Genomic DNA, 17,231 nt, shown 5'->3' with positions numbered 1-17,231 from the left:
AAACGGTATACGTAGTTTACACACGGATGCTAAGAGTTCAATGTTTATTTTATTTCTTAGGGCTCTGAGCTACGTTTTACTTGTTGGCCTCACAGGGATGTTCCCGATGATGTCACCTTTATCATTGATTTTTAGACAGGCCGTCGTCAATTCGACAACACGGTAACATGGTCAAGTCTTTGCTAATTGCAGGTAAACTACAGTTGATAAAAAGTCTAATTTATACAAAAATTCAATGTTCACATAAAACGGGAGCAATCTGCTAAACACTGTTTTGGACAGGCCGATTATAATGCGTAATTCCTGTTGTCTGTCAGTAATTTGGCATGTCATAATTCCGTTTTGGAGCGTTTCTTATATGGACTCCATTTCGAAAGAAACACAAGATAAGAGGTCAGCCGACGTAACTTATCGATTGTCATGATGTAGAAGCAAAAATATTTGTTTGTCTTTTCATACAAAACATTAGGTCTGTTTCTACAAAACAAGCAGCTTAATTTAAATATTTATCTCACAGACGCATGGTCAACCAAAAGCATGATAATAACGCATGCAAAAAGTATAGAACATGAGACAGGAAAACTACCATCTACTTGTGTTGTGTTTTGTCTTGAAATGAAAGGTAAGGATATGTCAATAAGTTCATGGAGACAAGGAAGAAACCATAATGATATTCTTTTTATAGTAGTGCATATGTTTGAAGGCCTGGGACTTATACTGTACTCGAGATTTTGTCCAGGGTGAAGCCGAAGAAGTCGTCGACAAACAGGTTCTGTTACATCATGAGGCAGAGCAGACTCAATTTGATTATGACACTGGAAATCAAATTATTGCGAGTTATTGTAGAATATTCGCATTGTACCAACCATGATTCTGTTGCTGATCTGAATACTAACATGGTTCAGCTGATCTTACTTGTCATTTTATTTTACTGATTAATGTTTTCCATTTGTTTCCAAAACAATCACCTTAATAAACCTCAATGTTCCATATCTTTTCCCGTTCAATTTATATTTTATTTTATTTTTGCAGTACATTTATATCCGGACTATTGTCTGCCACAAATGCATTGACTATAAGAATAGAACCGATATTGATTTGGTTAAAGGTGTTATCAGGGGGGTATGGCGGTACTCGCCTAAAAACAGATTTATATATTCTTGTCCGATTCGGTGCATTTCAAACTGAAATCAATTTAAAATTCCCCTACAGTTTGTTGAAATAAAAAGAAAACTTGGACGATTTTAGGGAGGGGGTGTTGCGAGGCCATTACCGCCCGCCCCCTCCGGATACGCATGTCGCTAGCAGTAAAACAGTTATATGTTACATTTATAAACAAAAACAGGTATGAATAATAACATCATAAACTTCCTGATGTCAATCCAGAGTATCAAAATATTATTTTGCTCAGTGTGCAGCAAGGGTATGTTTTTGAGGTTTAATTTCCTCGTGACGAAAAACACTGCTGTGTTATGATTAGCTTGAAGCATAAACGGAATTAACGTTGGTATGTTACAATACTTTAAGTAGAATGCATTTTATATTATCTACTAAATTTATATTTAATAATAAATCAAACATTCTAAAGATGGTGATTAAGATTGTATTTAGTTATTACGTATATTAAATGTATCTCAAGCAGGAACTGACATGCATATATGCGTGTTTGGTAGTATTTTTATTATACTGGAAACAATTCCCAGCAAGTGCTCAAAATGTGCGTGTTTGCCCAAGCAACGGCATCTTAATAATCTGAATCATAACATAGTGCACGCTATATTTATCCACGCTATACTTCAGCATAAATTCTCGTTGACAATACATTTTTTTACTTCTCTTTATTCAAACCTATACCTTGACTATAAATATACTCTATATGATCAACACATGTTTACATGAGAAATCAAGAATATATATTTTCTGACCAGGGCAAATCCTTTGGTGTTTATAATATATTCTTAGGATTTACACCAAACAGAACTCTCCCACCAAAGTTATAATTTACTGAAAATTAATGGACATCAAAGCATTATCCGTATTTTGGCGATATATGGTTATACCTGTAAACTGTTAATTGTGCAATACTCTTACTTTATAGAATAACTCTAATTAACGATATTATTTCAATTACACAATTCATTGTTAGCAGTATCCGTATTACCCCCACCCACCCCCCACCCGCCACCGAAAGGTGAAGGGGATAAAGTAATGGTAGGCGTGTGTGTGTGTTGGTGTATTGGCATGCGAGCATCCGGAAATCTTGTTCAGAGCATAGTTAGAAAAATATATGAGATATTGACTTCAAACTTCTTTTACAGATAAATATTTATTGTCCGAAGCATAATAAGGATTTCTTTCGGTATTTGCTTAAAGTGTCGCATAGAGATATAACTCATTGAATGGAAATGACTAGTGTCAGCTAGTAATGAGATTTGCTATCCGATGTTTTCAATTTCGAGATTTGAGTGCTATTAATATGTTAATAATATGAAAAATAAAATAGACCTTTGTGTATCCCACATTGTCAAAGCATGTATGGCCGTCCAACTGCCTATTTATCCTATAATTCAGAGCACAGTTGCAGTCACGCCAGGAACGTATCAAACTATCGAATACTCAAAATGTCCTCCTCGTGTCATTTACTGTTCGTTTAAAAAAAATAATAAGGATATCGGGTTGTATATTGCCTCTAACAGGACGAATTATACAAGTTTATTTCAACACTTGGCTGTCGGATGTTTAAGTATGAGCCCTGCGTTAAATTTCAACTAAGTTAATTGTTATTTGAAACAGGAAGCTCTGTACGATTTGCAGTGCGTTAGGCGGGACTTGTGGGTGCCTGCAAATAAGTGAAGGAAAATGGACTCTGTTAAGGTAAAGTATATACATATGTTAACAATTAATCAAGGAGGTTTTCATTTTATTTTCAATATTTATTTGTACATGTATTTATGTCAAGTCAACGTTTTACATCATATCAAAATACGTAGTGACGTACATTTGTGTCTCACAACAAAATCCTTTTTATATTCAATGTTTTCTTATATTTTAATTTGTATACGAATCATAAAATAGCTGATATCGACAAAAGGGCACTTATCAATAGTTGAAATAGCCAAATTCTTCAGTTTGATATTATAAATGCACAGGAAGTGGACAAATTAAACCAAATCACCGACAGGAGTATAGTCTGCACTTTACTTCTGAATTTCTTAATTGTTTAAACTTTAAAATATCATAAATAACAAAATCGAAAGTACAGCGAGAAGCCCCATAGCCTAAAAGTTAACCAAGATTCTGCTTAAAGGGACATCCTATTTTTTAATCTTCAGAAATGCTATGCATAAAATGAGTACATATTTCATTTCTGTATTTATTTCTTGGCGACAAACTTCTTTTATCGTTCCTCAAATAAGAGTTATACATCTTGATTGTTTGCAATATTTCAGATTCAATTTCTATTGCTGATGCTTTTATTAGGTATGTATTACCTTGTTTTGATTATTTAATCTTGTACCAATAGGTTTAAAACTTAAGCTTAGTTATACAACTCGATATAGTTTAAAAACTCCTTCAATATATTAATTATTAATTTATTAATTCACTCACTCACTCACTCATCACTTACTCATTCACTTACCCACTCACTCGCATTCACTCACTCACTCATCACTTACTCACTCACTCACTCACTCACTCACTCACTCACTCACTCACTCACTCACTCACTCACTCACTCACTCAACCACCCACCCACTCACTCACTCAATCACTCACTCACGCGCTCGCGCTCTCACTCACTCACTCACTCTCTCACTGGACAATGTTTAAAAAAATCAAATATTCTGTTGGACTTAAACTGATTTCCAGCTAAATGTGATTCATGTCCTGGTCGATGCCAGTGCTGCCTGAATGACATATGCGGGGATTACTTGGGCCATGACCATGCGTGTAAGGATGGCTGCAAAGATGGATATCATCAGCCCCGCTGCATGTGGCTATGCTCAGAACACTGTCAGTCTTGTGGCCGAATAGACGGTTTGTGTCTTATATGTAAGCCAGGATTTTACGCACCATCTGACGAGTGTTCAAATGCCTGTGAATACAGAAACTGCGCGTGTGCTCAAACCAATTGTGATTATTGCCTTGATGGATTTTACGATGTAAGCCAACATTGCAATTCGACTTGTTCAAAAGGATGCATTGAGAAAAAATGCAATGATAATGGCTCATGCGACTGTGTGGAAAATTTTAAAGGAAATAACTGTGACATGTGTGTGCTCGGAAAATACGGAGAACTTTGCAATAATGATTGTATCAACGATAATTGTGGATGCACAAATTCAACTAATTGTATTTCCTGTAAGGCTGGTTATTTTGACTTCTCTTCTTTTTGTTCAAAATCGTGTTCCGTAGGCTGTAAGAACATTTGCAGCAATGAAGGTCACTGTTCATGCCATTCGCAATTTACCGGAAGCAACTGTGAAAACTGCAAACCTGGATATTACGGCGACAACTGCACCATTCCATGTACAAATGGTTGCATCGATGGGACATGCAATAGAAATGGAACTTGCGACTGTTCACCCAATTTCACCGGTGCAAGGTGCGAAACATGTTTTGCAGGACAATATGGTAAAACATGTGATAAACAATGTGGGCTAGGTTGTACAGGAAACATCTGTAACAAAGACAATGGCACATGTATTTGTGAAAACAACTATAAAGGTGAACTATGTGATATTTGTAATGACGGCTATTTTGGAAGTCATTGCAATTCACTTTGCCCGGATCGTTGTTATAATTGCTCCACAACTGAAACCTGCTACGCATGCATAGCAGGATTTTATGGTTTAGACTGCTCACTCAACTGCTCGGATAAGTGTCTGGGGTCACATTGTGAAAAAGAAAATGGATTTTGCGCTGATGGTTGTGTTGATGAATTTACAGCAGACTCGTGTATTGACAAATGCGATGACATTTGTAAAACATGCTCTCAGACAAATTCTACGCACTGCACATCATGTTTTGGAGGATTTAGCGGACCTTCTTGTAAATGTATTCCAAACTGCCAATGTGAATTAGATAGTGAAGTCTGTAATGAGTGTACTAATAATTTCCAATTCGAAAGCAAATATTGCAAATGTAACAAAAAATACTGTGTTGAGTACTTGAACTGTTCATCATGCCTCAGTGATTCTTTTTATACATATAATGACACATGTTGTGAGTGTAGCACAAATTGCAGAAATGGACAGTGCTTGTCGGTAGACCAGTGCTTGAATGGCTGTGAGGATGGATATACCGGTGCAGACTGTGCCGATTTATGTACAGAATACGATGGCAATTGTACGAAATGTAATCAGGCTAAACCTTTATGTGTTCGATGCCAACCTGGGTTTTCTCCAAACACAGATGGTGTATGCACTTCATGTTTAGGTTGTAAGGGAAATGAGTGCGATACTGAAAGTGGTGTGTGTAAAAACGGGTGCCGACTAAACTTTTGGACCAACACCTGCGAAAAAGAGTGTAATTTAAATTGCCTAGAGTGTGACCAAATGTCTGGCATATGCAACGAATGCACAACAAATACCGTTTATGGGCCGTTTTGCAATTTGACGTGTAGTCCAAACTGTATAGAATCGCAATGCAACAGAACGACAGGTGATTGTAATAATGGATGCATACCAATTATGTATGGCCCAAAATGTGAGTATAAATGTCCAGAAACATGTGCAATAAGCGGTGAAAATTCAAAATGTGACATTGAAGGTCAATGCATATATAATTGCAAAACGGGTTACCAAGGAGGAACTTGTAATATTGGTAAGTACCTTAATCAAACCCTTAAACAAATCGTTTTCTCATATATTGGTTTAGTAGTTGAACAGTATTGCATATTTCATTTCTGTCAATTAGCAAATTCAATCTCATATCATAAACTATATATATTCAAACAAAAATGTGGTTACTGCTCCCGAACCCCCATAATTCATTGTCATTATATACGGTACTATTCCAACAATTAATACATGCATATCGTCAATGTGTTTGCTAATAGTTTATTAGATATTCATTTTGCTACAGTTGACGAAAAGGCAAACAAAGTCTCAACAGCCGCAGTTGCTGGAGGCGTAGCCGGAAGTCTGATTCTTGCTACGGCGACTTGTATACTCATTGTCCTAATACGGCGGAGGTTAGCGTTTTATTCACCCTTCGCTTAAAATCTATATGTTACCAAATTGTGTTATGATATACGCACAAATATTGAATGACGATAGCTACTAAGAATGACAAAACATGACATGCCAGTCTTTTCTTTCCACATTCATAACATAAATCTGATACCGTCATTTATACTTTTCATACAGGATAAAGAACAAACAACGAAATTCTTCCCAACATGTTTATATTAATGTTTCCGGCACGAGCACTTCAGGTAAATTTCTGTATACTTCTTTTGCATACACATTGAATTAAACAGATGGAAATATCTAATATATTAAGTTACTTTTAATAAACGTCATTATGATTTGATTTTATTTCCTGACATCACATGCATTTGTTCGTATGTTCCTTATATATATTAATATTTCTAGTTCTTAAAAACAACGATGAAACGGTGCCTCATGATCCCTGTGTCCAGATGGTGAATCCAAACTACAAATTTCCCCCTAAAAAAGAAATAAAGACACAAACACAAGAAAAGCAATCAGGCGAAAAGAGAAAGCTACCAGGAAGACAACCTGCAAAATCCGTGACAAGCGCTATGCTGGAAATAGGTAAGCCTAGGCTGTATGATGTTAGCAGGATTGAATATGAATCACAACGACGTCGTGTAATAATGGTCGTTATTTATGTATTTATCACGATTTGGAAGAACGTTAAAGGTTAATTTGAATCCAACTTGAGGCCATAGGTAAATATCGGTATTGCTCTCTTGTGAGCCAAGTTATTCGAATGTTCGACCTTACGATTAGATTGTAAGCTGAAGTCCTGTAGACTTTGGTACCGTAAATCGAATCAGGTATCGTTAGATCTCCTTTTTGACATGCTATGGTACAATTATGAATTCGCTGGGATGACAAAATGGAACAGTTGGCTTTATGCGGTTTAAAACAGTGCGGATTAAAATACCGCTGTATCTAAATACGTTCATTAGATTGCAGCGTCCATGAGAATTTAAAAGCACGTCGAAAAATCTTAAATATGTCTAGGTGAGGGACACCGAAGATAATATCGCAGAAAATAAAATTGTGTTGACTAAAAGACCCTGCATTATTTTACCCACAACTCGAAACGTCCTCAGCCAATTTCAGGCTTCCTTCAAACAAATATACACTAGCAATTAACTTGGGAGATGAAACCAGTGTTTATATATCCTAGTAAAATTTTATCAGTTACTGTTATGAAATAAGCTTATTAGATAAAAAATGCATTAATTGACATTTAATTTACCTTTCCTAAGGTAATGACAGATCCTTATCGATTTTAATACCACTCAAACGATTTTGTTTATATTGCCTTTGAACAGAATTATAAAAAAAATAAAATCAGGCTTTTTGAGCCTACCGCCTTTCAGCGTTTTAATATCTTGTCTTTGTGTCTGAGACATATCATATAAGCCAATAAAAACTTGTGTTAAGAATGGTTTCATATGTCTTAATTTTACAGATGTGTTTTTTAATAACAGATTTTTTTTTATAACAGATGCAAATGATGCTTGTGGGCGTGATTTCGTTAACACAGTTGATGATAATGAGGGAGCATATTACAACGATGCAAATGACATATATACAGACAAGGTGCCGGTTGAGTCGTTGGCGCGATGTGTATACGGAAAGACAGATAGAGAATTCGAGGAAGAATTCCAGGTACACCTTTATAATGAAGACGATAAATTGCAGTTGTAGAGTCCAATGATTACATGCAATAAAAAATACAGTGTAAAAACTATGTCTAAATATATGATCATTTTTGTTTGTCTTTTTTCTCACATCTTGTCAAGAAATTTCCAAACGGCCTCACGAAACCGTACCATGCCTCGCATCTAAAAGGAAACGTCTCCAAGAACAGATACCGGGGAATATATCCATGTACGTTAACCAACAAATTATGACACACTATTGTGGAATGTACTGACTAAAATTATTAAAATCTAATCACCACCGTCAAGATAGACTGAATAGTATGCATGTTTCTATAAGTAAATTTATATTTTGTCAGAGTAAATGCGAAATGTATTTTATATAAAATCCGATAGGAATTTGCGAAACACGAAGTGAACATGCACTTGTACATGTTACTGCACGTTTATGTAAATTTTAAGATTTAGCCGTTTGAGAATTTATCTTTTAACTTGTACATGTACCTGTTCGCTTGTACTCTCTTAAATAACATTCATTTTGTTATCGTACATGTTGTGAAAGACATGTACATATTGCAAATACGTGGATAACGAAGTTTATCTAACTGAACTTCACGAACACATGTACAAGAAATGTTTTGTAACCTCTGTAATGATCAAGCATTGCATAGGTGTACGTATCATGTCATATTTAGATAATTATTCAATTTCTTAATATAAAATTCATTGTTATTGACATCTTGTTTTAAGATGACGATTCAAGAGTGCGGATCAAAGGAGGAGACTCGGATTACATCAATGCCAGTTTTATCGATGTACGCTCGTTTGAAACTTTCTTATTTTTATTGTATGATGTTCAATTGATAAATTTTAGACATCAACAAAAACTTGCAAATTGTAAACGTATTTTTCATTGAATTGTTTTTCCTGTTTCACTAAACTTGATTTTATTTGTATATTCGCTGAATTGAGGATAATTGCATTTGTTTGTTTATTTGCTGAAACGAGGAAAATATTTTTACAAAACAGTCCATACTTAAGTAATATGATATAGTATTACCAGCAGTTAATGTTAAAGGCTAACGTTTCGAACCGTATTATTTTCCTGTAGGGCTACAACATGAAACGCGCGTACATTGCTACACTGGGTAAGAGACAGTCATAGGGAAGTATTTGTATTTGTATTTTGTATTCGTTTCATTTAGTTATGAACGAAACATTTACCTGCAAAACGCATTAAATAGTTTTCAATTTGACAATGGAAACTACAGGTAGATATTATGTTCAATACTTATTTGAAAAACTATAGACACAAGCTAAGTAGCCAAAAATTCAAACATAAACCCCGTCTAATAGCACAGGGTAAACGCCTATGGCTTAGAACTCAAAAACAAAAAAAAATCACAATCAAGAAACATGGAACAATAGCGCAAAACTACACAAATAGCACAGTGTATAAATATACTACTAGTTTATTAAAAACTAGGTATGTTTATCAATGAATGTTAGATACCGCCTTTGAACGGTCAGTTTTGTAAATTTACTGGGTGTTTCAATTTAGAAGGTATCGATATAACAATAGCAATTTACCTCCATGACAAAAACACAAAATGGTGTATACAATGAATACAACTAAAAAGTATAGGTCGAGCAACTCCTAAACATTCAAACATATATTCAATTAATCATTAGGACAAATTTTACTAAGTACGTTTTAGGGCCCATGACGATGCCCATGTCTTAGATATCAAGCATGTAGTGAATTGTTCATAACGGCAAATGTTATCTATTACATTTAAAGGGCCTATGTCGAAACAGCTTGGAGATTTTGGTATATTCTGGCAAATGGTTTGGCAACAAAAGGTCGAAACGATTGCCATGGTTACCAATCTGATTGAGGACGGGGTATGTCCCTTAAATATAATTACCATGAACCTCTGTTAATCGCTATTACGGCAAGCGAGATTATGATACTTTGTTGCAATATATCACAATATGATAGTTGAATATGCCAAATGAATCGACTTATAACATCGTATACGTTATTTAAATTGCAACATCACGCGACTTCTTTTCACATTTATTTTATCAAGCATGCACAATGTAAAAACTGCGCGAGGCTTGAATGAATTCATTTCAGAAAGATAAATGTGATCAGTACTGGCCCAACCCTGGTGTCAGTAAGACGTATGGCGATATCACGGTGTCGTGCTACACGGAAAACAAATATACAGAGTTTACAAAGAGAGTGTTTTCAGTATCTAAGGTCAAGGTATGTTTTCAGTTATAAGGATGTTATACTGTGTTAGCCACTTGAATAACTTCCCCATGCTTTGTATATATTTTAATTTATTATATTTGTCAAGATGTTAAACGATACGCTACAAAACAAATTTTGTCAAAATTGATTGCTTGATGCAAATTCTGCTTTAAATATAGCTTTTAAGCTAGATGCATTAATTCTCTTCAAGAATTCTATTTGCATATTGAAGCAAACTCGAGTCTGGTAGCACTTTTACAATGTTTAATTTGATTGAAATGAATAAAGTACTGTATTACTCAGCGGAAAGAAAAAAGAATGCTGCACCACCTACACTTTACCTGTTGGCCCGATAGAGATGTCCCCGATGATGTCACCGCTATAATTGAATTCAGACAGGCGGTGTTGAACTCGCCGACACAGTTCAATGGTCCACTGCTTGTCCATTGCAGGTCTTAATGTTAACAATTTATTTAAGTTGCCATTGTTGTGACTGCTACTATTTTTATGTTTGATAAAATCTTTTCAATTATCACTAGTTAATAAAAATCAATTCGACAGCATGACTGTTATAACATTGAGAATTTCACAAATCTTTCTAAACGGGAATTGAATTTCATTGACGGAACTTAATTCCTGTCGATTTCACGCACATCATTTAAGCAATTCAATTTGTGGTTTTGTTATTATTATACAATAAAAGTTCTTTGACGCAAATACAACTAGTTAACTAAAATAGTTTTATCTGTTTTGTGCAGTGCTGGAGTGGGAAGAACAGGGACATACATTGCACTTGATATTTTGACCAAAGAAGGAGAGGCCAAAGGAGCTATTGACATTCCTGGATGCGTCGTCAACATGCGGCAAAACAGGCCTAACATGATCCAGACACTGGTTTGATAACTCATTCATGAGCCATGTTTCCTACCCTATTTATAAGAAAAACAATACAAGGGAGGCTACTGTTACGAGCCCAATAACAGCAACAATAAACTCGATCCTGTTTAAAGGCTAAACTAAAGCAAAACAAGAAACAAACCGCTATGAAACTAAACTAATTACACAAATGTAAAAAATATCCGAAGTCAAAGGTGTGTGATTAGATACAAACTTTATTCCCCGACGATAACAAACTTATTTAGCATGAAGGTCTTGCTTAATGTATTTTGTTATTGACACTTTAATTATTGGTTTCTACCCAAAAACAGATTTAGATATCATTTCCATAAGCTATCACATTTTGTGTAAGCGGAAGTGAACTGAACGAAACATGACAGTAAACTAAAAAATATATGAAGAATGATGTTCTTTTTCATTTTAGATTCAGTACAAATACCTTTACACAGCTCTAGTTCATTCATTGACTCTCAGCTGTAAGCCAATCAAAGCAGAAGGCTTCCAGCAATACCTGACCCGTACGAGAGATTCCGAATTGGTGCACCTTTATGAGGTTAAACTTCTACAGAAACCTTGACATTTGTTTTAAAAAGAAAACGTGTTTTGATTTTGTTTCTTTTAATTGATTGGTATAAGCAGTTAAGTTAGTGCCACACAGAAGAAATATAATGTTATACTTCTTATACGTACTTAAAAGCGTGAAAATGGCATTTTAATTATGGTTCACTTTTCTTAGAATGTTAAAACTGCTTGGAATTATTCCAATTTTTCAGAAAATTAACTTGACTGTTGAAACAATGTCAAATGAGGAAATGATAGCAGTAGAAAGACACAAGGCAGAGACTAAAGCGAATAGACCCCATGCAGACATCCCAGGTGTGACCCAATGTATATTTGGATAGCATGTTTTATAGTCTTAAATCATTGTGTGTGTACACGCATGCAAACCCATTTACACCTTTGAATATTTATATGACTCCTATAATTTAATTTAGGCTGTGTTGCACGTTCTAATATCAAATTCAATCGAAGGTTTCATAAGCGACTGAAAAGAAGATAAAAACATTGAAAAACTTCGTAAATTTCAAATTACTAATTCAGGAGATAAGAACAGGCCACGATTATATCTCAACCTAAAGCCTGGCGCATCTGATTACATCAATGCTGTTTACATCGACGTATGTATTAAACTTCCAAAGACTTGTTTACATTACAATTGTTACGGAAGTCATGTTTTTTTTGCATTAAGCTTACGTTTTTTTAGTGATCATTGCTTTCCATACGAAAATGAATTATTTGCATATTTGTCAAGAACAACATATGCATATGCATATCACTGACTGGTAATGAAACTTATGTAAATGCAGAGTTTCACTGTGAAGGACCGTTACCTTGTTTGCCAAACTCCCTTGAAAGAAACTGTGTCGGATTTTGTCACGCTCGTGATTCAAGAACAATGTTCATGTGTCGTCAGCTTTGAAAGTGAAATGGAAAAACATAGGGTAAGCAGATATTGGAATATAATGTTCATGGGTGTTTACTTCTAAATATTTTTGATCGGCGTGATTAATTGTTAATGAGTCATCAATCATTGTTCTTTGATATATATTTTGTCTCAAAATTTGAAATGAGCAATTTATGAAATTTTAGACAAACTTGAGTGATAATTTAGATTGCTAACATACTATGCAATTGATATTTATTTCATATTTAAGAACGTGGGATTGTACTACCCAGCTGACAATCAGGAACTTGTAATTGGTGATATTACAGTCAGAAGTCACAAAGTAGAAGGCAAGGATTACTACCAGAAAAGAACGTTGACAATTACACACGTCACTGCGAACGGGGTAGGCTTCATGTTATAGTCACACTTAGAATTGCCTAGAAGAAAATATTAGCTTTCATTATTTCTCAATAGCCAAAGCAGAACAAACAAAATAAGTGAAGTAATAAGTAATTTGGCAAGTAAGATTGTGTAATATATATATTGCTAATAGCGCGATAGGAAAATGTGTCTTACGTTATTTTGCTAGGCGTATGTAAATTTTATGATTAGCCTTCTAAAATCTGATACGTTTAGTTAGTATAACATTTTACGTTTTGGTCTTTAAGCATTCAGATGTGCGCACAATACCCAATCTACAATTTACAGACTGGGATAAGAAGCACAACGTTCCAAGATCTACCCAGAATGTCCTGGCCTTCATTGAAGATGTTGATGCGGCGGCGAAGGCATCACGACATGATGGACCGATATTCGTCCATTGCTTGTGAGTGATATGCCTTTTAGTGTGACATTTTCCAGTGCATTGAAACATAAGGCTATCATCAATTAATCAGTGCATTGTTGAAAACCTGACTATGTTAGCATGATTAAATGTACATATTATAGATCTGAGAGTAGGTTCGAAGTTAAAAAATGCAATTTCATTTTATTTTATGCTTTCCAGTGGTTTACAGTAAAATAAAAATGATATTTCCATGTTCAAACACTGAAACAAACAATTATCCTCTATCATCAAACCAATTGCAAACGTGATATTAAGTAATTCCAAAGAATGTCTGCTGTTTAAGGAATAGGATCCAAATATGAGCTTGTGAGCTGATACCTCCATTAACATCTTTAATGTTTAATTGGTATGCCTGGTTAACTATCCAGTTGTGATATAACTTGAAAGATTTGATCTTGCAGATTCCTAAAAGATGAAATAATTACCGAAAGTATATCAGTCCTTCAGTGCGATTATTGTTTGTTTAAACCATGTTTCCCCCACGATTTCTTGATTTGTGTATTCCTTTCCATGCCGAATGGGTTCAATCAGCTGGTAAGTTACATGTAACAACCTTTATTAAATTCCAACAGAGACGGCGCAAGCAAGAGTGGTCTATTCTGTGTGGTATCACTCCTTCTACAGAGAGTTGCTGTGAACCAGGAAGTGAGCGTAGTGAATGTTGTGAGAAAAGTAAGAACAAGGAGGAAGCTTGCTATTCCGAACAAGGTACATAGTTTTAGAACTCTTCTGAAAGTTCCAAACCTTTCATAGTACTTACTTTCGATTTGTTTTCATACTAAGTTTATATCAGAAAGGTACATGCCAATAATTAGAGCCTATTAGTGCGTTCGTGTTGTATGTCATTATTTAATTGATGCTACCGAAAGTGCCAATTGTAAATTATTCCTTTCAGGAACAGTTTTACTTCTGCCACGAGTGCGTGCTTGGATATATCAACACACGTGAGAGCACCACTTATTATAACACTTGTGGTGGACTTGTACGAGGTCAAAACTAGTAAATGCGTTATTAAGACCTCTCGAAGACATCACCTAAAGGACACGTGGGGTGCTTTTGTGCTTGGGAAAACTTTAAACACTACTAGTAAAATCAATAGATTCTACAACAGCTTAAAAATGTATAGAGCGATAGTGACTGGTGCAACAACATGTCTCTGTATGATTGTATTTACGTATGGTCTTGTAATTTAAAAGCTACCAGTGCCATATGACAAAAGATTTTGCACATAATATAAATACACGAATCTCTACTTATACCTTTCCTAGTGCGTGTTTATTACGCGTATATACATAAGTTGTAGTTGCATTTGACATACAATTCGTTTGAGAACGCTTTTATTGTCGTTGAACAATGTGAAAACAATGATACTTGGTTGAACGCGCTCTCAAAAAGAAGTAAATAAGTAGTCCCCAAGACGAAAGAAAATGTGCAATTATGGATATTCAAGTACATGTAGCTGTTTGTCGCATAAATGATATGGTGATCATGTATATGTAGATGTTTGTCACATATCTAATATTGTGAAAAAGCATAAGTACAATGTAGCTGTTTGTCACATATCTAATGTTGTGGAAAATGTATTTGAAGAGTTTAAATAGCTCTGGTTAGAATTTGTTACATGGTAATGTATTCGCGTCTGTGTACATTTAGTACCCAAATAACATCTTTTTGACATTGTATATAGCATTTTATTGTATAAACCTTGCCTTAGAGTCTTTGATTGTACCATTTCACTGGTAGCATTAAATATTGATCGTATCAAATTATACTAATTTACTGTATTAACTACCTAACAAAAACATATATCGACAACTATTTACGATTTCATAATGTGAAGAAAAGTAATAATTATATACATGTATACTTCTAATCGATTCAAATTTCTAACTTGAAATACTATCCGAGTACAAAAATTCAAACATATATTGGTCAACTTCATTTAAACAATGTTAGTAAGCTTACGTAAACATTTGATATATTTGTTCGTTCCATTAACCGGTTTCATCAGTTATCATGCAATAAAAATGTTTGAGTATATTATTTTAATAGCTCTTTATTTTTTTAAAGATTTTATACATATGTCTACCTTCTTATATAGGTTATTGAAGAAGTGTAAACACGTTTATAACTACTCTGATGTATTTATAATAAGCAAACACTGAAACAATACACAAATAAACGGCGTTTACGTTATATCGTTTATTCTCTCTGCACCATAAGTCATGTCATGTAAGAATTAGCATATTATATTTTTTTCTCTTATTTATTCAATCAGTTGTATACTGTACTATTTAACTGTGACCTCTGCTATGGAAGAATGTCATGTTATATTGAATGTTAGAACTGTTGGTAAAGGTTTATTTAAATGTTATCTATTTAAGTGTATATATTTTACCTTTTTATGTGTGTTAAGAATAAATGAATCATGAACCTTACCCATATTGTTTTACAATCATCCTATGTACAATGATACAAGTACTTTGGCCAAGCTATTGCGTCAGTACTGATATGACTAAATACGCATTAGGTAACATCATGCACCAATATTGTCTTTATATATTGTGAGCAACAAATTAAGAATAATAATGAATCAAAGCAAATATTTCAAAATATTAGCAGGAAGACATTTACTTTCAATTGAATATTTTTTTACCGTCATTTACATTAATGTGTCCTTCTTTGTAAGTAGCATCAAGTTCTAACATACGCACAACAGAAAACAGTCCAGTGGCTGTCCAACGTGTAACTGTAAAGAGTCCAATGTTTCGATGACTGTCCAATTGGTTACTGTATAGAGTCCAATGTTTCGATGACTGTCCAATTTGTAACTGTATAGAGTCCAATGTTTCGATGACTGTCCAAATTGTTACTGTATAGAGTCAAATGTCTGTCCAGTTGTGTGATTGTAAGAAATTCAATGTCTTTGTGCTAGGAGGGCGTCTGTAAAGTGTCATAGGTGTATAGACTCAAACGTATGTGCTATCGAGGACATCTGTAAAATCTTTAATCAATAGCTATATAGATGTCATCGTTTGTTCGCATGTCTGGTCAATTATATAGATATATAGTGTCCACTATCTGAGTACGTCTGTAAAGTTTCAAAATTATAGTATTATAGAGTACAACGTTTGTCTTATCGGGCACGTATGTAAAGTGTCGAAGTCATGGCTGTTTAGACTTTAACGTTTAGCCTATCAGGGGACGCCTATAAAGTGACAAAGTCATAGATGCATAGAGTCAAATATCTGTCCAATTTGTAAGTGTATAGAGTCAAATGTTTGTCATAGTGTACGTCTATAATTTGTCCAGTTCATAGCCGTATAGAGTCCAATGCTGTCCATTTTGTAACTGTAAAGATTTGTATTAAATCTAAAAAGAATCCGTAAATGGTCCAATTCCCACGTAGCCCGGGAATATAAATAGTTGAACTGGCTGCAATCAACAGTTCCATCGATTACTTAACATGTATAGAGCCCAAGAGCCAGTTCGTGAGGCTGTATAGAAATGAAAAGCGACCTGATTGGTGATACTTAAAGCAGTGATGTACAGTGGTATGGCGATATATGTTATTTTACCGAACAAAAAGTTATTTTTTTATAAATGTTTTATTAATTTATTCCTTATTTTTGCCAAGCTTTATCCCCCAAGACCTCAAAAACAAAAACATAAAAATAACTTATTAATTTAATTATTTATCTTCAACTATGATGTCTTATAATATAAAACAAAAATAAAACATAAATGTAACGTATTTTTTGCTTCTTTTCCCTCAAACATAGTTCTATTTTCGTCATCTCAAAATCATTGAAATATATAATTTATTCTTTAATGACAAAGAAATATACTTTATAAAGAAAACTTTTCTAATCTTATTTTCGCGAAACAAACTTTATTTTCGTGTTTTAGTCAA

The 17,231-nt window shown here is 34.4% G+C and overlaps 2 protein-coding genes across 2 annotated transcripts; both read left to right on the top strand.

The window, feature by feature from the left end:
- Positions 1-1,290: 1,290 nt before the first annotated feature.
- On the top strand, positions 1,291-6,495 carry LOC128206761 (multiple epidermal growth factor-like domains protein 10). Its single transcript, XM_052909444.1, has 6 exons — positions 1,291-1,507; positions 2,794-2,874; positions 3,450-3,480; positions 3,871-5,826; positions 6,088-6,196; positions 6,372-6,495. Exons 2-6 carry the CDS (start codon positions 2,860-2,862, stop codon positions 6,478-6,480), a joined length of 2,220 nt encoding a protein of 739 aa, XP_052765404.1. The 5' UTR covers positions 1,291-1,507; positions 2,794-2,859; the 3' UTR covers positions 6,481-6,495.
- An 89-nt stretch (positions 6,496-6,584) lies between these two features.
- LOC128206773 (receptor-type tyrosine-protein phosphatase alpha-like) lies at positions 6,585-15,756 on the top strand. The gene is made up of 17 exons (XM_052909468.1): positions 6,585-6,782; positions 7,711-7,874; positions 8,009-8,096; positions 8,618-8,682; positions 8,979-9,015; positions 9,669-9,772; positions 10,008-10,139; positions 10,431-10,579; positions 10,886-11,021; positions 11,449-11,577; positions 11,798-11,900; positions 12,126-12,202; positions 12,392-12,526; positions 12,740-12,874; positions 13,140-13,297; positions 13,891-14,026; positions 14,214-15,756. The coding sequence occupies exons 1-17, from the start codon at positions 6,647-6,649 to the stop codon at positions 14,316-14,318; spliced, it is 1,989 nt and encodes a 662-aa protein (XP_052765428.1). The 5' UTR covers positions 6,585-6,646; the 3' UTR covers positions 14,319-15,756.
- Positions 15,757-17,231: the final 1,475 nt, after the last annotated feature.

Source organism: Mya arenaria, chromosome 10 (assembly GCF_026914265.1).
Source record: "Mya arenaria isolate MELC-2E11 chromosome 10, ASM2691426v1".
In the NCBI taxonomy this organism is placed as follows: Eukaryota; Metazoa; Mollusca; class Bivalvia; order Myida; family Myidae; genus Mya; species Mya arenaria.
Note: the sequence above shows the minus strand (reverse complement) of the source record. Positions and strands in the feature narration are given on the sequence as shown.

What these genes read in the sequence shown, in the direction of transcription:
- LOC128206761 (XM_052909444.1), top strand. An exon ending in ATTGCTGATGCTTTTATTAG is followed by an intron (nt 3,481 to 3,870) that starts GTATGTATTACC and finishes ACTGATTTCCAG; the next exon opens with CTAAATGTGATTCATGTCCT. An exon ending in ATTGTCCTAATACGGCGGAG is followed by an intron (nt 6,197 to 6,371) that starts GTTAGCGTTTTA and finishes CTTTTCATACAG; the next exon opens with GATAAAGAACAAACAACGAA.
- LOC128206773 (XM_052909468.1), top strand. Translation starts at nt 6,647, where the DNA reads ATGGTGAATCCAAACTACAAATTTCCCCCTAAAAAAGAAATAAAGACA. An exon ending in AATTGGTGCACCTTTATGAG is followed by an intron (nt 11,578 to 11,797) that starts GTTAAACTTCTA and finishes CCAATTTTTCAG; the next exon opens with AAAATTAACTTGACTGTTGA. An exon ending in CCGATATTCGTCCATTGCTT is followed by an intron (nt 13,298 to 13,890) that starts GTGAGTGATATG and finishes AAATTCCAACAG; the next exon opens with AGACGGCGCAAGCAAGAGTG.